Source organism: Engraulis encrasicolus, chromosome 16, assembly GCF_034702125.1.
Source record: "Engraulis encrasicolus isolate BLACKSEA-1 chromosome 16, IST_EnEncr_1.0, whole genome shotgun sequence".
NCBI classification, from domain to species: Eukaryota; Metazoa; Chordata; class Actinopteri; order Clupeiformes; family Engraulidae; genus Engraulis; species Engraulis encrasicolus.
In genome coordinates, this window is record NC_085872.1 from 3660977 (window position 1) to 3684165 (window position 23189).

At 41.5% G+C, this 23189-nt stretch overlaps 1 protein-coding gene across 2 annotated transcripts; it reads right to left on the reverse strand.

The window, feature by feature from the left end:
* Nucleotides 1–52: 52 nt before the first annotated feature.
* Nucleotides 53–22041, reverse strand: pdcd4a (programmed cell death 4a). Of its 2 annotated transcripts, XM_063218307.1 has the most exons (12): nucleotides 21778–22041; nucleotides 21528–21648; nucleotides 13875–14174; nucleotides 13175–13272; nucleotides 11245–11358; nucleotides 10796–11017; nucleotides 10606–10703; nucleotides 10251–10365; nucleotides 5682–5789; nucleotides 5356–5466; nucleotides 2737–2876; nucleotides 53–1928 (listed from the first exon to the last, which is right to left on the reverse strand). In XM_063218307.1, exons 2-12 carry the CDS (start codon nucleotides 21574–21576, stop codon nucleotides 1877–1879), a joined length of 1407 nt encoding a protein of 468 aa, XP_063074377.1. In that variant the 5' UTR covers nucleotides 21577–21648; nucleotides 21778–22041; the 3' UTR covers nucleotides 53–1876. The 2 variants fall into 2 exon arrangements, with proteins under 2 accessions (XP_063074377.1, XP_063074378.1); XM_063218308.1 differs by lacking the exons at nucleotides 21528–21648; nucleotides 21778–22041 and adding an exon at nucleotides 15994–16070.
* Nucleotides 22042–23189: the final 1148 nt, after the last annotated feature.

Consider the following 23189-nt stretch of genomic DNA (forward strand, 5'->3'; position numbering starts at 1 on the left):
TCAATCAACAGCTAAATGTAAAAATAATTAAACAATCGGACAACAGAAAATGTATAATTAAGAGCAATGAACTTTTATTGAAATAATTACAGTGTCGAAATGGACTGTATTGGTAATGCTGGGATTCTGTAACAGTAACAGCTGTTCAAAAATAATGCTTCTGCTTCGAAAATAATTAAAACAGGTGGGGCTTATGTACATGATGACAGGCAACACTTTTTGGTTTGGTTGAGATATGACATCATTGTTAATAGTCTCAAAAAATCGTACAGCAAATGTAACAGACCAAAGGTTTCAGTACACATGGTAGAATTGATTTTGGATACCCTACAACTAAAAAAAATGTTCTTCCTGATGGGGTAGGTTGCATGTTCCTCCTGGAGTTTGAGACCAGTGTCTTAGAAGTGTATGGTGTAAGTCCAGTTGTGCATAACATCCAGGAATGTTCTCTCATGAACAACAAAAACAATGAAAATCATCACTTCAACACAAAGATTCAAAACTCATTTGAGACATTTTAAAGAGGAAAAACCTAACCATGTTGAGTGTGGCAATGTCTGTGGTGATGACAATTTGTTAACCCGCGTTTATATAATCCATCCTATTCAACTTTGCTTTTCCAACCCCCACAATGACCAATACAGCTTACTACAGCGTGTTCTTTGCCATTGCTGCAGGTGTACATTGTTTTCCTTCTATTCTTCAAACAAGTCTGACGGTCAATCCAAATTGCCAACCACTTGCAACCCACCAGCTTAAGCTCCTTTGCATGAGGTTATTATGCATCAGGGTCTCTTTAAGAAATTGATTTCACAGCGGGGGTGTTTTACATGTTTTCTGCCTTAACACTGGAATAATTCTCTTGTGTCAAGTGAGTGTGCCACCCCCCTACCCCCATTTGCCATTATTTTATGGACCTGAAGTTGTTGTGCTTTTTAAAAAACACTGCTATTCTACACATAAGGATAGTACCTTTACTAATCCCAGGCTTGGTGCATAGTGTTCTCAAAGAAGAAAACGGAGTCTAATTAAAACAAGAACTTAAAGGGCTTTAAACAAAATGAATAGACTGTAAAGTAGATTGAATTTGGATGGATCTGAGAAGCGATAAAGATCATAAAATTAGTATTTCACAGTTTGAGATATTGGTTCAAGACAGGCCGAGGCCTTGTGTTGACAGCAGTAATTAAATCAAAGAGGAAAAACTGATCCCTACATAAGTGATGCATCACTCAAAAGGTGACGACAGACGCCATTGCCTTGACTTTGGGTTCTGAAGAACAAAGAACATTCCCATGTCCAAGCACATATTCTTTTTTTTTCTTCAAAAATATGTTTTAAGTGCTTCTTAGCATTATACATGCAAAGCAAAAAAGAAAGAACAAAGAAAAAAAGACATTATTGAAGCAAAGCAAAAATAGGCCAGAAAAAAAAAACACCCACGACCCTCCAAACCCCTGCACCAGTGATCCCTTGGCCCTTTCCTCCTGCCCCATCCTCAACCACTTGATGGCTGCACCTTACACAGACCACACAAGAGGGCCAGTAGGGGTCACAAGGCCTTTTCACCCACATGAAAAGAGAGAAACAAAAAAACAACAGGACCCATGAAAACGCCCCAAAATTGAGCAATATCCAAAATTAAATTAAGTTTATTCCCAGACCACAGACTCTGCTTGAAAATATCTGTCTCCAGCTTCTGGTACTGGTGGTGCATGTGTGGATGGAGGTGGAGATGCTGATGACGGGGGCGATCAGAGCCGAGCAGGGCAGGGGAGAGGAGTTGAAACTCCTGACACCCCCTAGCCTGACCAGCATAGAACCTGGAGAGTGGGTGAAGGGGGGGTGGGAATGCAAGAGCTGTTCTTTGCCCCTTTTAGCTTTTCACAAGGCCACCATCACCCTCGCTGACAAAGCGCTTACGACCCCTGGTGGAAGAAAACAGTCACATCACATATGGATTCTGAACTGGACAATAGAATTTCAAAATAGCTCTTAATGCACTGTACTAGGCAACAGAATGAGATTCTTTTTGGCTACTACGAAATGTTGGCCTCATAAGACATACCTTGGGGTCAGTTAAATTTAAAAGCTATTTAAAGATTCAAAAAAAGGTTTAAAAATTATTTCACTCGAAAACTGCCATTGTTGTTCTGATCGCAGCTGATCCAGGCCAATCAAACTGTATCGGTCAAGTGGTTACTGCCAAAACCAGGCGTACTAACCATAGGTTATTTTCCTCCAGAATGCACTGAGACAAAAGATGACGACCGCTTACATGTTGCGCAAATGTAGGAAAGCAACCCTGTTACACTAAGTTACAACAGTACCAAAGTCAGGCTTAAGGCCAACATGTATTACCTCCCAGGTATCTCTTTAAAAGCAGTATGCACACAATGAAAATACTTATAACAATGGCTATCAATTCATTGTTATATGCCTTCACTGTTAATGGTTGAGTTTGTTGGCTCAATGACCTTCATTTTTCAGTAATTATATACATATAGTACAATAATTATACAAAGCAACTTTTAAAGGGCAGCACACTTAACTACTTATCTGTTCAAACAGCACCTTTTGAGGATGTCAACTGCCAAAATTTGTATCAGCAAATATTAGGTTGCCACTCACTACTCTGAATAAACTCGCAAGACAGGATTTCTGGTCCACTGTCTTTTGCAATTGTGAAGGGATTGATGATAAATCTGACTTAAATCTGTAAAAGATTGCACTGACCTTGATGGACAGGCATCTCTCAGCTGCTTGGTTATGACTGCTTCTGCAAAGCAAAGCTCCACAAATGCCTCCAAGCTGACATGGGCATGAGGCACATCCACACTGAGCTCTGGCATCTCATCATATACTCTCTGGAATCCCTGTGGTGGGACAGTAAAATGCAATGTGTCAAATGCATAAGAAGTACAAACAAAACACAGCCATATGGGCATTCAGGTTTGTAGACAGCATAGTACAATGGGTTATTCACTAATTCCATGATACTACACCCATACTACATGCATACCTGCCAACCTTTAAAAAAAAATTTGAGTAGCAACTTATCGCGGCGCGGCAATTCACGGCGCAACAACTTGGCATGGCAAAGGCAACAGGGTCGCCGGCGGGCCCATCTGAGAGGCTACTTTGTTTTGCATAGTCTGCCCTACACCTAGGGTTGCCAAATGTCAACAGGGAAGATATGAGACACTTCATTCAGGCAGGGGGGTCCTCCCCCAGAAAAAAATGCTTTTCTTAGATGCAATTTCCTGCATTTTAATGCATTTTAGCCTAACATCCCGTGTATCTGGCAAATAGTTTATCTTGCTCTTCACAGTACTTTGAACTACCATAATTTATTAAACTTTCATGAAAGATTTTTGTTTTGTTTGTTTCACACCATAACACCAATAAAATGCTATGATATAGTGTGCTGGAGGCCTCTAAATTAACTTTACTGATCATCAGCCAATATGGCTGTTAATCTTACTAGTCAAACATACCACCAGTCTGGCTAGTAGGCCTAAGTGGCTATTAAGTTATCCTATGTACCAGCCAAACAGAGCATTTGGTCACTTGGGGGGTGTTGGAGCTGGAATTGAGTATGAAATTGAAGCATTTGCTGATTATTTTTTTGGCTGTAGAAGGTACATGTAGGAAAATGTATAATTTGATTATAAAATACCGAGGCATTTCAGTGATTTTTATGAACAAAAAGTTGAATTGTAATGATTCTTACATCATCTCCCCCAATATTAATAAATGGTGATGTCACCTACTGTGAAGAAGCATCAGCAGTAGAGAAAAAGATAAAGACAAGTGTTATCTAAGCTAGGATAATATCAGGTTAATATTATTACGTTGGGGGCTAACATCAAAATCACACTTTCAGCATCAGTACAAAATGCGTCATGTAGTGGCTCTACTGAGGGACGGGGGCTAATGGCCAATGCTTTTGGAACTTCCACGGTAACTTTTGAGGGGCATCGCTTCTTTTTTTCACTTCTCTGCATAATAGTAGGCCTATCTACCCTCATCTGCCGTCATGAGTTGGCTATTGTTCACTGTTCGGCACATATATGATGATAGGAGAATTGATTTTATTAATAGATTGCCATACGTGATTACGGATAGTAGTCGTGGAGTGGTGCATATTTGGTATGACGCACGACCTGTTAGGCTACACCTGTTCACAGAATGGGCCATGACTCAGGGGGGAACAGTATCCCTATACGGTGTCATGGTAGGTTATGGATGTAGACCTACTCCGAGCACAACCGTTAGAACTATCGCTTTATTTTCCCGAGTTAAAATGATCCGGCGCAAAGGGAAACCGAATTTAGTTTGCTGCTAATCTGCTAATTTATAGCGCGGTCATTGACACATTTTCTCATTCGGAAGTAATCTCGTGTCGGTCCAATATCAAAACAAGCAACAACATATTGCCGTCAAATACGGCGAAACATTGGGTGAATCATTACGACAGACCTCGGCCTTTATTTATTTTCATAAGTTTAGGGATTTAGCAACTGGACGCAATTCACTATTCCCATACAGGCTACCTTTCTCAAAGTCCATTTACCTTTGAAACGGTGATTTTGACGGTGCTCACTTGTAAAACTAGGCCTACAGCGACAGTACCAAGATGGATAATACATGACGACAGGAGGAGGACACTTGTTTCAGAGATTATAGGAGTACATTAACCAGTCTCTCTGCTTGTGTGATTAGATTTCGAAGCAAACTTTCTAGCGGCAGCTGATGCCTCGACTCGGGAGGAGCGCAGCATAACAAATGAAGACATCCAAACTAGTTCTAGCGCTCTGATTGGTCAATATTCCCCCCACACGTTGCTGGCCAATGGAAAGGCCAGCGCGAGACAATTGCAAGCAGAGCCATGTCTACGGCTCTGTCTGGTTGCAAGTCTACAGAGCAATTTATAAGGGCCCACTTTGCTATTGGTTTTTCGCGTATTTTGAAGTGACAGCGCCGTAGTTTGATGTCAAAATCCGTATCTGCTACACAAAATGCGTAATGGTCGGCAGGTATGTACATGTAACATCCTAAAATATCTGCATAAAAAGTGGTTCTGAATGAGTTTGTGGTGCACTGCCAGGGGGCCATGAAAAATGTTAGTGTGACAAATGGAAATGCTACACCAGAGTTGCAGAATGGCTCCAGTGCCTACAGTACCTGTGAGTGCAAAATGCATGCTTTCATCATCTAGAATATCACCATCAGAAAATCACTATTTAAAAAGGTTGCTGCAACTGTAAATTGTGTAACGGTTATGAGAAAGTACTTGCTCTGAGGGTACCCTCAGCCAAAAGGTTTGATAAACCCTGATAGAAAAGTACCAACCCGATTCATCTGGTCCAGAGTGATCAATCCCATTTTCCAGAATGCCTGTAGAAGTTTCATCATCATCTGAACTGACTTTCCACCTTTGGACTCCAACACCATGACCACAACCTATAAACACATTAACAGATGAAGAACTGCTGCTGACAATATTTACAACCACTGTGAAATACTTCGCCACAGGGAGGCACTGTTCAGCAATCTGATGGTCAGACTTTGACTTGAAACCCAAACACGATAAAAACAATTTAATTTGTTCAAAGGTCACACTGGATAACCTGATATAAAACGCAGCTGTATTGTAGAATAATATCCGTCTGGTTTACCTCATACACCAGTTCATGGTGAAAGTGAGGCACCTCCAGGTCCCTTAGACAGTGCTCTGCTTCAGACAGGTCCCCAGACACCAGATACTCCTTCAGCAGCAGGTTCATCTGGAACACACAGAATCCTACATCAGCAAGGTCTGCTTTCCCACAATGTGTCTTCAACATCCTAAACAATCTTATCTGGTGTGCCCCTGAGCAGATTTTGCTTTCCTGATGCCCTCTTTGACAGTGGTTTTCAAAGTGAGGACCAGGGAATGGAAGCTAGGCAGGGCACAGCAAGTTGACAGGAAAAGTATAGCAAAACAAATATAATATAATAAATTGGTTAAGAAAAGTAAACCAAAATAAACAAAAAATAAGCAAAATAATCCCAGTGGGGCACTGCCTCACACACCTAGACCACTGTAGGCCTATGGGAGCCTTAGCCGCACAGGACACATGTCTACGCGCTGCCTGCTGTTCGTCATGGTTAAGTTTGGGAACACTTGCTCTGTGATATGCATTAGCATTCAGGATGAAGTTCTGCAGTATGAATACATGGGTTCTAAATGTTTGTTTTCTCCTGGCGGCGCAACACTAGCTGCGCACAACTCTGATTGTTGGAAACCGCTGCCGGTGTCTTGCCCCTCCTCACAGCATAGTGTTTATAAACACGGTGAACCCAATGTATAGGTATTTTTTTAAAAACTAATTTGACCAACATGATCGCTACATCTGAATCCATGATGGACTTCTCATCACAGACCTCAGTTTGTCCATTTAAATGAGCATATATCATGTTGCACTTGCTTTGTATTATAAATAGTATATAAAAAGCAATAAAAAGGTATAAAAGTTAAGGTTTAACTATTAAATGGGTAACGGTAACTGAACTGATATTTATGCATATGCTGTTGCAACAGCAGTCCCTTACACTCCACAGCCACTGCAGAGGGTCACAAGAACACAAGTAATAAGCAGAACTACACAGTCTTCCTGCACTAGTAGATGTAGTTCTGATGTTATGAAATTAGCCTGTTACGATGGCCTTCGATGGCCAATCCGGACAATTATCATTATTTGTGTGTATGCTTGTGTGTTTGTGCGTGTAAGCATCCTCACGTGAACCCTGGACAATTGGTGCCGTATGGCAGCCTCCAGAGCTGGTGTGTGAATGTGAGAATGAGTATGTGTATTGGAAAGCACTAAGTCTACTGTATAGTTGTAATATTGTGCTTAATAAATACACGCTGTTGTTCTGATCTTGAGTGGGACTCTCTTTGTAACAAAGCTCACTTGGCCAATCGAGGCCCCTGAAAGCAGAGCTGATCTCCTCATACGCTTCACTCACAAGTTCAGACATAAACAATCCCCTGAGGAATGTGTCGGAGTAATGGAACCTCCCTCATCTTAACCCTTTCATGCAGACACCATGAAAAAAATGTGCAAGATTTTTTATATATTGATTTCCTCACTCATAATGGAGCTAATATGAAGAATCTTTTGGAATTTTTCAAAAATCTCTTTTGATGTGGAAGTTATTTTACTGTCCACATATGTGGACACTGCGCATCAAAGGAGTGAAAAGTTATATAGGCCTATACTGTATTTCAAGTTCAAATTAAGCTGTTTTATTCATTTTTATGGTGTTTTATGCTATATAACAACACAATATAACACTTTAACACTAGATATCACTGTAATTAACCAACAACAAAAACATATATATAAAAATAGCATTGTTTATATAGGCGGTCATAGAAAAATATGTGGGAAATTCTTATTGCATGCAATAAGACAGCCAATGCTGGTGAACAAAAAGCTCAGTTTGATTCAGCATGTACTCTAGCTCAATCTTACATCATTTATGTTGTCCCTGTATAAAAGGTAATGTGAAATTTGCCTCCAGACACATGCGTTCTGTAGTCATTCATCAGCATTTTCAAGTATTTTCTGTAAAAAATAGTGTTAAATAGACCCCCTAATAAATGTAAGTTAATTTACTTACTTTCCATGTTACCTTGTGTCATATTACAACATTATATGACACTTATGCATTATACATTACACTATTTAAGGAACAAAGATGAAACAAAGAGAAAAAAAACTGTCAATTTAGCAATATTTACATACACAGCTATGGCAAGATTTGTGGGGAAACCTTGTTGTATGTGGAAAAAACCTTAAATTCTGATGAAGACACATCTGTATTTGATTCAGCATGGATTCTAGCTCAATCCTACATCATTTATGTTGTCCCTATATGAAAGGTAATATGAAATTTGCCTCCAGACACATGCGTTCTGTAGTCATTCATCAGCATGTTCAAGTATTTTCTGTGAAAAAATAGTGTTAAATAGACCTCCTATTATAAATGCAAGTTATTTTACTTACTTTCCATGTTACTATATGTAATATTACAACATTATATGACACTTACACATTATATATTACAGTATTTAACGAACAAAGATGAAAAAAGAGAAAAAAAGCTGTCAATTTAGCAATATTTACATACACAGCTATGGCAAGATTTGTGGGGAAACCTTGTTGCATGTGGAAAAAAACTTCAATTCTGATGAAGACAGATCTGTATTTGATTCAGCATGTATTCTAGCTCATTCCTACATCATTTGTGTCATTTTGTGGTGAAAGAAACCCGAAATATGCCTATAGACACGTGCGTGAAACACTAATTTTAGGTAGTTTTTCTTGAATTTATTAAATTAAAAGTGTTAAAATGTGTTAAATATGTTAAAAATAATTTATTTTCACACTATAATCATTATAAATGCTCTTAACATTAAGTATTTGCCCAAAATGAGCAGAATATTCTCACGGTAATCATAAATAATATGTTTATCATTAGACTCCCTTGATGCGCAACGTCCACATACGTGGACAGTAGCTTTATATTGTATAAAAACCTACCTTTATTGTAAATTTGGATTTTAACAACATAGACTTCTCAAGTGAACTGTACTAAACATCATAATATTTTTTAAAACCTGAAATTGCCCTTTGGTGTGGTTGATTTTCAGATATAAACATGCTTGTTATGGTCATAATTCACATCGGTGGATTTCTTAGATTGATGATGTCATCAAACACTTAATATTTAGTGCAAAAAGTTATAACTGCTGTTAAAGTATTGTAATGAACCTCATGGTACTTCCCATATACAATTTGGAAAAAAATAACCACTATTTACCTATCTAAAGTGGGGTTAGAATTACTGTCCACGTATGTGGACACCGTGCATGAAAGGGTTAAAACCATCCCCGCACTCCACTGTGGCCCAGTTCCCTCTTACCCATACACCGATACATGTACAAAACAGACATAAGATTCTTCCTGATATAGTGGTAGTTTTTTTCTTTAAACCACTTTATGGATGCTGCATAGGCAACCCTCGCACCAGGAACTGAAACAGGTAGCTTTCAGGCACATGCTGGTAGCTGCGTAACACAGCAGCTGATATGTTGGCATTTTCACACTATAATTGGTTCAAATACACTTCAGAGGAGGGGTCTTGACTTTCAAAAACCACGGACAAGAAAATACTGTTCAATGTTGCTAATCAGTTATACGTGTGCACTGGTTTCCTTTTCTAAGCACTGAAAATGTCTTTGGAGTGTACTTAGGTTTTAATGATGAAGAATGGTGACTTTGAGTTGGGAGAGCGTGACAAGTTTGAAAGTATAGGATTTGTTGTCTTATGGATTATTATAAAGGGATTCCCTCACCCCTTCTTCACAAAGCTTCAACCTTGTAGGGCGGTGGTGGCTCAGGTGGTAGAGGAGCCATTCAACAACCCAAAGGTTGCAGGTTCTAGCCCTGCTCTGCCTGACCCCATCGATGTGTCCTTGAGCAAGATGCTGAACTCCAAGTTGCTCCTGGTGGCAGGGTGGTACTCTGCGTGGCAGCTACTGCCACCAGTGTGTGAATGGGTGAATGTGAGGCATACAATGTAAAGTACTTTGAGTACTTTGAGAAGTGGAAAGGCCACCTGCTCCCATTACGGTCATCCATCCATGCATGCTTACTGTCACGTTAATAAATACATTCAGTCTAAGGAATGTTAGCGTGGGATGTAACATTTACCTAATAGCTTCTAAAAATGACACTCCACTCTAAACTACATTCAATGTATTCATCAGCATCGCCAGCAAAACATAAAATGGCAGAACATGAACAAATGTACATAGAATCTAATGTATACAACATTCCAGAACGATGTGTTATGTGTTTGTAGCTTATATGTGTGGACACCTACGTCTCTATTGAACTGTGAAACCAGTTCATACCGGGTAATAATAAGGTAACTTGACTCATTTGACAAATGGGCAACATTGTAGCATGACGCCTCTTCAGGATTCAGAATTCCATTCAGGATTGGCTGACTGTACATCGGACCAGTCTTTACTGAAGAAACCGAACTTGCTGCAGTGAAATGAAATCAAGCAGAGGCACTTGGTGGCAACAGTCTGGCTATTGTACCCCATCACATCCAGTATGAATCTATATTTCCTATGCTCACAGTGAGTGGGCCCCGTTTGTGGGCCCGTTTTTTTTTCTACCCCTTACCTCTTTAACAAGATGTCTGACAGGTCGCTGGCCACCACCGACTCCCCACACATTATCTAGACGCACTATTTCCTTCTTCATGGAGAGGAGGACAGCGGCTCGATCCAAAGCAGCTCTAGAGAGAGAGGGAAAATGGTGTTCAGCATGTATTCTCCATCTATTCTCATGTGGCTCAGTGAGACATTTGTGAGCATCTGATTCTCTCCTGCCACCAATCTACCGATCCCTAGAGGTGTCCGACTAAGTTCAAAGTCCAGTTGTTGTCTGCAGGTGACCTGGCAGTACTCCACAACCAAAGATCATCGCCATGGAACATAGCATTAGCCCAGATTCAAAGTTGCCCCTTGGTACCAACCTTGCATGGTCACAGTCCACTTTTCCTTTGTAGTGATCCAAAAAACTCATGGGTAGCACGTGGTCCGCAATGGCTCTCGCTATGAACTGGCCCAGCATCTGAAGGCACAACAGTGATCAGCATTTAATGGTCAAGAAACAGCAACAGCATTTTGAGATGCCTTTTTTTCTTCATGTGTTTCAGGTCCTACCTGAGGAGCCTCCGGTGTATCTAGAATGAGGTCTGGCAGTTCTTTCAGCATTTTGTCAAAAGCGCGTGCCATGTCTTTGTCAGAGAGTGTCTTGCCAGAAAGGTCTGTCAGCAAACGGGAGGTCAGCTCCCGGTGGCTGGCTTTGCCCTCCAGCGACAAAGACACTGCCATTGACGAGAATTCATACTTGTGTGGTCCCAGATTCAACTCCTTCAGCAACATCTACAGACAAAGATGTGGAATACGCACACATAGCACATAAGCGCAAACAAAAAAAAACATACAGAAATGCAAATTCCAAAGAAAGCTGAGCTGTAAAAGTACTCCTTAATGTAAATATAGAGGTCACCTAGATGGCACCTATTGTGATTTCCCCCTGTGTAATGAGCACTGGATGCATTGACATGGGTGGACTATTTAAAGCAATAACAGAGGCTGCTGCCACTCACCTGAACTTCTTTGGTGTCTCCATGTTCAAAATATTCCTGCACAATGGGGTTGACCATCTTCTCCAGCTCCTGCTCATCCAGTTCTGGTCTCACAGTGGCATATATCGTGTCTCCCTAACGGACAATAATGAGACATATGTTAATGATGATTGCATGACTACTGGACACACGCATCACAAAACCGCCACAGAAAGGTGAAGCCTTCAGGGCAGGGGTGGGGAACCTGTGTCTCAAGACAATATTTTCCTGAAGTACAGGGGGAAATCCTGGTTCATGTTCATATTACCTCCCTTGAGGACTTGGAGGAAATTTGCCCTCGAATGAAAACGGTTCCCCCGCCCTGCCCTAGGGAAGCATCGTGTGTAGTGACCACAAGTCGTTTATTTGAAGATAAGACTGAGGAAGGATATAGAACTGTACTCCCTGGAGAACCAATGCCCCCATTTCATTATGTGACAGTAGGGAACCACCTGTCAACTGACCGATATACAGTAATATTTTACTGGACTAAATGATAAGCACTGGGGTTAAGTGGGAAAACCCCAGCTGAGTACCCACTCCAAGGCTGATGCAAAGAACACTGCTATCGAAGCGCTGATAGCCTGCAGAAAATAGCAGCGTGGGAGTTTGGCGTTTGTGTCATTTTGCCCTCTGCCTGCTGCCAGGAGGAAACTGAGGGAGAAAACTCTTTTGGGTCCATTGTTCTGATCCATTCTGCTAACCGCGAGTACTCTTTAAAGAAAGGAAGAGTCTGCTGCACTCCAAAGGGGTTGGCCCTTGCCAAGCCACTGACTCACTTTCCTGTTTTCCCTTCTCTTCACTGAGGCAATATTTTGAAAGGGCTGGGGAGAATATATGAAGAGTTTATTGGAAAAATGGTGTATCTCCATTTTGTAGAATGTTGGGAAATTGACATTTTTGTACTGGGCATTCCATTGCACTGCATTGTAAAATGCATTTCATATAGGTTCAAAAAGTATGTTCTCAAAATATTTGAATGGCAAGAATTCACACATAGGTGATAGGACCTCTGAACAGTCATTTTCAGTAATAAAATGCAAAAGTCAAAAATCGTTACTGGATCTGGACACCTGGAGGTTTGAGGAATGGAAACACTCTTGTACACAAAGTTCCATTCCGTAAAGCCCCATGCTGAAGACCACCACAAGAATCTGAAACATCTAACCTAAAATCCAAGAGATGACCATGCACCTCAAACCCAACCACATTTTCACCTATTTCCACAAACACATCATGGTGAGCATTCCAAAGCTGTGAGATGAATGCATTTCACACTGCAAACCCAAACCCAATGGCACTGCTACTTGCACAACAAACAGCCCTGTGGAGTAATGTGACAGTGCATGAATGCTGTCCATTCTTGAAAGTGTGCAGAGGCCCCCTGGGACAGCTGTGGACAAACAGCAGACCGAGGGGGCGACCACAGGTGCTAACCCCTCTGCACAATGTCAGTCTGCACTGAGCCCATGTCCCTGCACTCAGCAATCAGCCAGCAGTACAGGCATCAGCATGTTTGTGGTTCTGGCCATCAATGGGTTTGACCCAACTAACAAAGAGGGGGGGTACTGATAAACAGTCCATGTTGTGCCACAGAACAGACATCCTCAAAAGCATTTGAACAAATTTGACCATTATGTTTATTCGTTTTCATCAGTGTCGAAGTTTCACTGATCTTATATAGGTGCTGCAAGTGAAAAAAATCATTAGCCCATTTCAGTCAATCTAAAAAAACAAAATCATAGCCATTGCAAGTCACAACTCTGGTCACCTCCCAACTGCACATTACAAATTACAAAACTCTCAAGAGGCAGTATGACTGAAGTCCAAATGAAAGCTTAGCTTAAGTAGGCAAACACGAGCGTGCATGACATACGCTTGTGCTAAATTAATTGTCGTGTGAAATCCTCACCTGTGAAGATTCATCGTAGTTGGGGTCCTTGGCATCGGGCTCCTCCATTTCATAAACCATACCTGCGGCTCCCCAAACCCCCTTTCCTCCTGCACCACCTGGTAACATGACAACAAAACTTCATAACTTAACCATCCTTCACACCATCCTTCACAACACTCACTAACATAGAGGTCTTGCCTACAATTTTGTAGATCACATCCTCATTATTGTGAATGCTGATCCAGATGTCTATCGACTGTCAGTATCAACGCCATGCGACAGTGCAAAGGACAAAAAAATAAAACCATAATGTTCAAACTAGGGGTGGGCAAAGGAAACATGAAAATCTTTAATCGCATTAACTCAATGACTTTCTGTGATTAATCGTGAACTTCTGTGCAACTTTTATACTGTTTGTGAGCTTTCAGAATGTGATTAAAATTTAAACAAAAACCTTAACGTCATATTCAGACCAATATGCCTGATTTTTCCTTTCAATGTGGCTCTTGAGGAAAAAAAGAGAGAGCATCACTGTTATAGAGAGGGAAATGGCCCAATTACAAGTAGTTCAATTAACAAGTAGTTCAAGATTGCTAAAAAAAAAGATTTTAAAGAATACCAATGAACTTTATTAAACTGTTCTTCTGTTCAGCACTCACCTACACACAACACTTACAACCAAAAGTCATCTCAAGTCACACCTTTCACCAATACTGACCTTTCTTAGGCAGGCCTCTGCCTTTGCCAGTTCTGGACTTGCGGTCACTGGGAGTGATGCCCTTCCCCTTGGGGCTGTTGGGATCTGCTCCTGGCTCTTCACTGATGGAGCCCGAGAATGACTCCCGGGTGGAGTCGCGAGACGAGGACTTGCGCAAACGGCGCTTGGCCTTGGCCTTCAGGCGGGCCTCGTGCAGAGCCTTCTCCTGTGGCGTCCAGTTCTCATTCACCTCCAGCAGATCCTCATCCCCAGCAAAGCCATCCTCACCAACACGCTCCGGCTCGAAGGCACAAAACACACCTGAAAGAAAGCAGCAAATCAGGCAGGTCACATCATAGTACAAAGCACTGTAAACAGGGGATCCAGCTCATTGTAAAACAATAAATCTTCTTTTAGTTCATATGCCCCACATGCTTGGAATAACCTCCAGAATATTTAAACTTGGAATCTGTCCCCTCTATAGATAAAAACAACTTTAGTAGAGGAGTGTCACTGTTTTTAATCTCACAATTTTACTGTGTACGTCTTAGTGTCATTCTGTGTCAGTTCAGTTTTGTGCTCCCCTGTATTCTTGTATGTTGCGTGTTTGCTTTTATTTTCATTCCTTGCCTGCCTTGCTTCCTAGCCTTTGCCTAGTGTCTACCTGCTTGCACACATGTCTGATATGTGCATGGCTTATCCTTGCATGTGCTTTTTTGTTTGGCTGTTAGTCTAATGCATGTGCCTCCTCTGTTTGTTGATGCCGTCTTGGCCAGGACTCTCTGGAAGAAGAGGTTTCATACCTCAAAGGGACCTTCCTAGTTAAATAAAGGTCAAATAAAAATATCTTGGTGTGTGCTGCATGGTGATTTGTGCTGATCTGTGTTGCATGGTGAAACAATAGTGATGGGTTCCCTTACGTTTTATGGGGTTTGGTGTTTTATTATTCATATTAATACATTTGTGAAGAGGGGGGAAAAAAACACCCCATTGTTTACAATCACTCAGCCGCTCCATCTTTAATATTTCCTTTTGGAACAACAACAGAAAGACACTCCCTCCCCTGAGCCCATGTTGTAAAGATGAGCCAATCCCAGAGCATGTCCGACTGTTACAAAGCAGCAACACAAAAAACAGGCGTAGTTTAGAATGTCTGGTGATGAGGTGTCAAAGATAGTACCCTAACTGGTCATGCCAGTTACTGTGGATTATAGTGGTGAAAGCTACACATTCATGCATGCATACAAAAACAGATCAGGACATGAAATGCAACACAAAAAGGGAACTTAGTTGCAAAAAGTGTTGCAAAAGTCTTTACAACGAATAGTTACATATGATAAGTTCCTTTTTGAGGATTTATAAAGGACAATGAAATGAACTAGTCTGAAGATTTTTAAGTACTTCTTGATCCATTGATGATATGATTCCTATGATTAAGGAAGATGCAAAGCAACCAATTTCAAAGGACCATCGGTATTGTAGCATGGCCCCTTTGTACCCATGGTAACAGGGTTATATCCTCTTGTCATAATTAAGTCTTCACCCACCTCCCCTCCATGCTACTCTCATCTCTATTACTCAACATGCCCTCACAAAGAGGAATGAAAGGACAATGGACTGAATGGTCAGCTGGCTCTCTCCAACCAGACTGAACAACTGCACAAACAAGTCCATACCATCTGACTATTACACCCATAATAGCAACCTTATCAAGCTTATCAAGTCTGCTCAAGGATAATAAACCTAGCCTTTATTTATTACAGTGTACAGTTGAATGCAGTGGTAGCCAACACAGTGTGGCAGACAAAGAACAAGGCTGGTTGTGTTTTGAGGCCCTGACCTGCATAAGATCCCCCTACATGGGGCTATTTATGACCAAGGCTAACATGTTTACATGGGGTTATTCAAGTCACTGGGGGCAGCTGTAGCCTAAGCATGTATGCATGCATTTCAATACAACTAGGCCAAGACTACAGGTATGTTTGTGGGGGGTAGTGGTGGCCATACTCAGTTTAAATGCTGCACCTATGTCGCCACGTGCTCCACCACTACTGGAGAGCCTGTCCAGTAAACAGTCATCACTGCAGGCCACCCCAGCAGAACAGAGAAGAGACACCCACATGCTCCCTCCATGACTCACCAGCAAGATCCATTCGGCAACCACCGCACACAGTCTCTTGCAGCACGTCTACCCCCTAATCTGCCCTTCCAAACCAGAAAATCAACAAAAGGCAGAGCAGATAGCTGAGACTCAAGCCAAGTGCAGTGGGCCACATGGAGGAGAAATGCTGAGTGGGGAGTTTTCCCCTCCCTCCCTCTCCGAAGTCCTCCTACCGCCCTCGAATCTCCAACCCTCCGTACCACTAGAAGAGGGCTGACTACATATGGCAGTGCAGTGCCTGCCAGCGGTCACATGACCACTCCTCGTATGCGAGGGACAAGAATCTCTCAGGCTGTAATGAATACCCTCTCTTCCAGCAGGAAAGACTTATGGTCCATAGATTACAAGCTAGGCTGAACAGAGAGAGAGAGAGGCAGAGCCAGAAAGGCAGAAGGGGAGAAATCATGAAACATATAAAGAAAAAGAGGGGAAAACTTTAAACAACGATGCAGAGAAAGTTTCTAATCAAGCACGAACAGAAACCAGCCATTTTTATTTGCTTGAACAAGATAACAGGCAACAGGCTTGCAGCAGAGTTATGTTGACTGCATGCTACCAGAGGGTGTGCGCTACCTAACCTACATACTATGTAAACAGTGCTCCAGAAAGCACATAAGATGCAGGGAAGCTAGCATGTGCGAATGTAAGCCACACACAGCAACTAACCATAAAGGCTGGTACCATATTGTGGGAAAATACCATTTATTGATTAATGCTGACATTGGAATTCAATCTAATATACAAGAGTAAAGAGAAAAATCTGGTCAGCACTTTTATTTACATGGTTTTGCGTTTTCACTGGTAATCATTTATAATTTGGTATATTCAAAAATGACTTGTGAATTTCCAAGCATCCAGCCGTTCCTGGTATACACTAAATTGCATGTAAGATTACCGGCCTCTTCTGAGAACACCTCCAGATCTTGGGGTTGGAAGCCAACCATGTACGTTTCATGCTTTTATCATCCACTCTGTTAATGTCAACATGTTAAGCTTAATTCATGACTCACTGGGAATCGTAGTTGTTTGCTGGGTGGCATCTACCCCATGAAGGCAAATATATTTGAGCTAAGTAATTACCATACTACAAAATTGGGAGCATCCGTTTTAACTTATATTAACTGTTAACATAATTTATGTGACATGGCCATCATGTTTCTAAAATGAACAAGAACACAACCACACAAATGTCCACAGGGGGAAAGGAAGGAGATATGCTGGAGACAGTCATTATCTAGTGTACAGTTATTCCACCTGATGACTACGGAGATCAATCCAAACTCCAAAACAAGAGGAGAATCAAGCATACAGTGGACATGAGTGTGAGGTTCATAGGATGCTTGCGTTGCACAGACCTAAACTACAGATGCCATTCGGTCCCCTCACTGGCCTATTGTACAACACTAATCATAAACAACCCACTGACCACTTCCTTCTCACCTCAAAACAGTATGCAAAAGAAGCCTGGCTGAAGGGTAGAATGCAAACAGCCTAAAAAGTGAGCGGATTTTTAAAAAATGAAACAAAGTTATACATTTTTTTCTCAAAAAAATAAGCCTAGTTGAAGGAGGAGTCACAACAGATGCGGTCAGATGTAGGGCCCTGTCTTTAATCTAGGCACAGCAGATAACCGCCACAGACCAAACAGCTATTGCAGCCAATAGCCAACAGGCATCCACACCGCCTGGGCTGCTGCTGCTGCTGCTGCTGCAAGACAGGCAACGTTCCCACCCAACTCATTTTGTGCATCTGCTACCAAAAGCATACTCCAATAGGTTGTCAGGGGTAGGGCTGTGCAATATATCAAATGTATATCAGGGCTCCAGAGTGCGACCAATTTGGTCGCATATGCGCCCATTTTTTTCAATGGTGCGCCTAAGAAATATTTTTAGGCGCACCGGTGCGACCAGCCATCAGTAGAACAAAATCAATTACCAAACAACCGTTTTAATGGACATAAAGTTAATATTCATTCTACAGTAGTGGCCCATCATCACGCAATAAAACGTGTCGATGCGGTCATTCCTTCAACTCCGCTGAACTACCGGTAGCTTTCTCCCCCTTCCTTGCTCACAGGCAGCCCGACGTTTCAGAAAAGAATGTTCAACTTCGCTCAACAGCGAGTTTTGTGTTCTCAACCAGTTTTGCAACGGACGAGAGAGATACAATCACGGTAAAAACAGCGAAATGACTTGAGGATATTTTAAACATGAGCGAGTCACAATCACGGGGAAAAACGAAATGGCTTGAGCGGATATTAAACATAGCCACACAAAAACGCAGACGGGTGCGCGGATAATAGCCCGTTTCAGCCGCGAGCAGAGCTGGCCAAACAACAGGTGACGCGCTAGTCTGTCGGGACTTCTGTGAGAGTTTTTTGATAGCGACTAGGGCAGGCTACATACTGCCTATCAGTCGGCAAGGCATCGTTCATGCACCTCGAGACAGCACGAGAGAGAGGGAGAGTGAGCGAGCGAGCGCACTAGTGCTGTCGTGTCTGTTCGTAGTGCTTGATACCACAATCATTATGCAGAGGGAGAGCGCTCAAAAATGGGGAAATAGACAAAACCCAATTCACCTCAGATTCCACTGTAAACATAGGCTAGACTATTTGTGTCTAATGATTTTAAAAATCATACCATTTTTAGTAGGGTTTGTTATAAAAAAAACTAATCTATCTATCTACCTATCTTCATATTGGAACTCTGTGCTTGTGTTGTATGTGTAGCCTTATTGCAGAAAAGGCTGGTATGTTGATCTTACTTGTCACTACTGACTAAAAGGCTACTAATTTGATCTTTTCTACCAGCCAAACTGATATTTCACCAGCATTTGGCCGGTTGACTGGCTGGTGTTAATTCAGCTCTGCTTGTAGCCAAGATGTGTTAGTTAGGTAGCCTACTGTCATGTCTTTTATAAGGAGCACATTTGGAAGACTAACCTATAGCACATGGAAGGCTCCAGGTCTTTCAAAATAATAATAATTATTATTATTATTATTATTGCTATTATTATTTTTAATTCTTATTTTTTTAAAGCTGAGGTGCGTGTGTATGGGGTGGTGAAAACATTTGGGTGCACCTAAATTTTGTGCTGGTGCACCTAAAACAATTTTTTAGGCGCACCAGTGCAACCAGTGCAAAAAGTTAGTCTGGAGCCCTGTATATCGTGAAATCAATATTGCTGTCAAACAATATCAAAATTCATAATATCGATTTGAAACAATATTTTTGCCATTTGTCTATACTGCCAAAAGATAGGTTATGTTAAGCGCAATACATTCCCTCCACTTGAGCCATTGCGAGCACAGAGCAGTCTTGCTACCCAGCACTCATGCAGAACACCACTGTGTATTTCTCTATGGCCCTCCACTCACACTGCTGAAGGGAGGGAAGATTGTGAATTGTTTAGCACAATTATTGGTCTTTAAAAGAAATATCATCTAAAAAAAATTGTGATATCAATAATCATGACATTGATTTTTCTCATAATCGAGCAGCCCTAGTCATGGGCATGATGCCACATTTGGAACACTCATGGGGTGTTCCGTTAAAGCTAGTAAATGAAGGGCTAGCAGGTCACAACACTTTGGAGGTAGTTAACCTGCAAACAGGAACAACATTCACCAGTCTTCAACTACAGGAGAAAAAATGACCACAGCTCTGTAGTGGGAGCTCGGCCCTGATCCAGTACAATGGACAGAAAGTTTGTACTCAATTTGCAGAAATCAAGAGAATCTACTCCCCATATCTGACCCTGTGTGATTGAGACAAGCAAGACTTTACTAATAGGCATAAGCCAATAGGCATTACATGCTGGTTGTGGTCAAAGTTGATTGAAAGAGGTGTTACTGAAAAACACATAGCATTAACCAAAGAGACATCCATGGGTGTATATAGCAAGTGCTGAAACAATATCTGCCAACATCTCGATGTCACCAGCTCCCAGGTGTTGGCATGCACTGAGCAGGATGTGGTCTTTTAAGAGACAACATTAAAATTGGACAAGTTGATGCTGCATCGTGTTTATAGCTGTTGCAGTCTCAATTCACGCCTGGCCCAGTGGCCAGTGGCATGGTGGGAGAAAAGCAAGCATGTGACACATATTAAGTGCATCAGTGGTCCATTGTGAAATCAGGCTTGACATCTGTCTGCAGAAGCCTACTCCATTATATCCTCAAACACATATTTACCTCACCTGTATTGCAAAGGCAGATATGAATATGGAGGTTAAAATCGTACATTTAAGTACATACTGCACAAATAAATTTGGAATAAATATATGGCTATATATGCATATGAGACAATGGCTTCAGTTAACAATTGCCTTATATTTGCCAGCCAAATAAAGCGTATGGTGGTCCAGTAACGATATGTGCTATTCCCTGGGAGAGAAATGCCGTGATGCACTAGCGGGCAACATCTCACAGAGGGATTCGACTTCACCAGTGAACTACAAGATCTGCAAATTGATCCAGAAATTAAGATAGAAACTCAATGATAAAATGAATAAATATTTTACGTAACCAGCATCTTCAATAAAGCACGTATGTTACGTAAGGAACGGCTATTGGTCCGTACTGCCATATACATTGGCATGCGTCACGAAATTCACTAAAAAGGCATGAGTAGTACATTGCAGAGTAAAACTACGATTGCTAAAACGCTCACCTCAACACACAACATCCAAACAACGTGCGCGTGTTAACCATAACACAAACACCCAGTATCGAGATTCAGTGCGGAAGTGGAACAGAAAAACAAAACATTCGGATATCGTGCAGCGTAAACGTATAGGGACAACACCAGGCTATATCAAAACTATCCTCAAAAATAGTCAATTTTATTGACCAAAGATTATTTGGAGATAGGCGTGGAGACAAGTGTCTCACTGCTTCAACAAACTCTGAACTGGCCCATCATGAAATACCTTGCAGACTTTGTGGAAAATGACTCCATGGCCCATCATGAAATACCTTGCAGACTTGTGGAAAATTACTCCATATCACCCAATGTTATATCATATGGTTGTCTAGTAGTTTTGTTTTTTTTCTCCTGAGGAGAGCGACAAAATAAATTCTCTCACTGGCACGCACTTCCCTTAATCGTGAAAAACAGTCAGCAACAACACCACACAAATCTGACAAGCCAACAGTCATAACTCGAAAGGGTTAAATCACTGAGCATGTTCTTACACGTGTTTTGCCTAGGAAAAAGTGGATAATTGGTAAGATTATGCATGCGCATAATATTATATCAAAATAACCTCAATTATTTCTACTAGTCCCCGTTAATTTTGCATCTGACGTCCAATCAATCGAGCAATCTTGCCAAATTGACGATGCATGCAAGCACATGGCGGAGAGGGCATGCAACTGCAGCCCATCCTTTCCTGAGACAATGGCTGGAGTTGAACATGACACTGGCCATGAGCAAATATTCGTGCATTGCATATGTCCAACAATTCGACGAGAAGAGGTATATGAAAAGGGCTTGCCTTGGACAAGTACTTACCGTCGTGCTGAGCAGCAGCATTAGTCCATGTCTCGACTTCGGTCGCCATTGCGTTGCAAGCTAGCTGCTGCTGACCGCGTGTTTGTTTACTGCTGGCTAGTTGCTTGCACTCCAAGTGTGTCTGCCCATCATAAAATATATGTCAGGGTTATGCTCACCGTTTAGATCAGACTTATTACATGTAATATGCAATTTTCGAGAAGTGCATTATAACATGCTGAATTACGTGCGATTCTACACATTAACTCACCTTCTCCTTAAACCCACAAGCAATTCGTTAGCGCACGTTAGGTGTTTACCAGAAACGATAACGTTCACGATTTGCCAACTACTGCACTACGGGGATACTATACAGCTGAAAACCTACCCTAAGCCTATAAAGCAGTTTGCACTAGTAAGTACAACTAGCTGAACATTAATATTACGTGGGCTACAAAAACCCTAGAACATGCACATTTCGACACTGCGCTGCTAAACAAACAAAGTCTGTTTTTAACTTTGGCGTCTCGATAGAATCACGTGGGACAAATGTGGAAGGGGAGTGGTTGAGATAGGGGCAGGAATACTAAGGCCCCGCCTTTCCAGCCAGAAGAAAACGTATCGTGCTAAAGCACTTTTCGGAAATTCAAATCCATCTAAATACAAATCAACCGTACAAGATTTGAAGCAGTGACCCAGCTTATTTTAATTCTCACTGAAAATGGAATTAAAATTGAATTTATTTACCTTAGCACAACATTGGTGAGACAGAAGTGGGCCTACACTCAGAGACTGTCAGACATTAACACAACTTTGACAATCAGACACTGTGGTTATGGGGGGTTTGTTTTGTACAGAGATGGACGATGGAGAGAAAAAATGGAGGGGCTGTTGGAGGGGTTGATGAGTGCACTCTCTAGTTATTCAATGTGCAAGGTGTGTGACTCTTTAGTGGTTCAGATCAGTTAGGTTGTGTGTGGGCTGGTGAAGGTTTTTGGATGCTGTGTGTGATTGTGTGTTTTTTGTTGCTGGTGGAGAGCATGTTGGAAGCAGAGTGAGCATTAGTATGGGCTGGATGATAGGTCTATTAGTGGGGTTGTAATAGGCTCAGTCATTTCAAATTGATGTTAAAGTTTGGTTTTCACTTCCAAGTCGAAGTTTAGGGTCTGTAGTTGAGTCCGAGTGTCAAACACACAGATCGCAAAATGGCCTCTGGGGGGCACTCTAAAATATATAAACTGCTATAACTTTTGATAAGTTTAACCACATTTAACATATGAGGTATGTATGGACTCAGCATGGAGAGGAGTAATTGGTGGACTAAGCATTTGGTTACCAGATTAAAGACACACTATGTAATAAACACACTTTTAGCTACTGGACAGAAAAAAAACTGTTTTTTTAGATAAAGGCTGGAAATACTCTCAAAGTTGCAATGAAACATCATTTATTGTTAGATGTTATTGTAAATAAAGCCTGGGTTATCATTCAACTTGATTTGTTTAGAATATCCCTGGAGCACAGGATACCATACGCAAATATGGCTGCATAAAGCCTAAATCTGATCCAGTGAATGCGTGGAAAAGACCCATGGCTTTACATGTGTCTGTGTCCAGCTTTGTGGCAAGAGTCTGGGAACTGTCCATGTATTACCAGATTGGCAGGCATTTCTGGCAAATGCGG

Coding starts and splice junctions, on each gene's coding strand:
- pdcd4a (XM_063218307.1), bottom strand. CDS start 21,576: ATGGCGACCGAAGTCGAGACATGGACTAATGCTGCTGCTCAGCACGAC. Junction 13,273..13,874: donor CAGAGGCCTGCCTAAGAAAG/GTCAGTATTGGT, acceptor TCATGTTACCAG/GTGGTGCAGGAGGAAAGGGG. Junction 2,877..5,355: donor CTCTGGACCAGATGAATCGG/GTTGGTACTTTT, acceptor GTCCCACCACAG/GGATTCCAGAGAGTATATGA.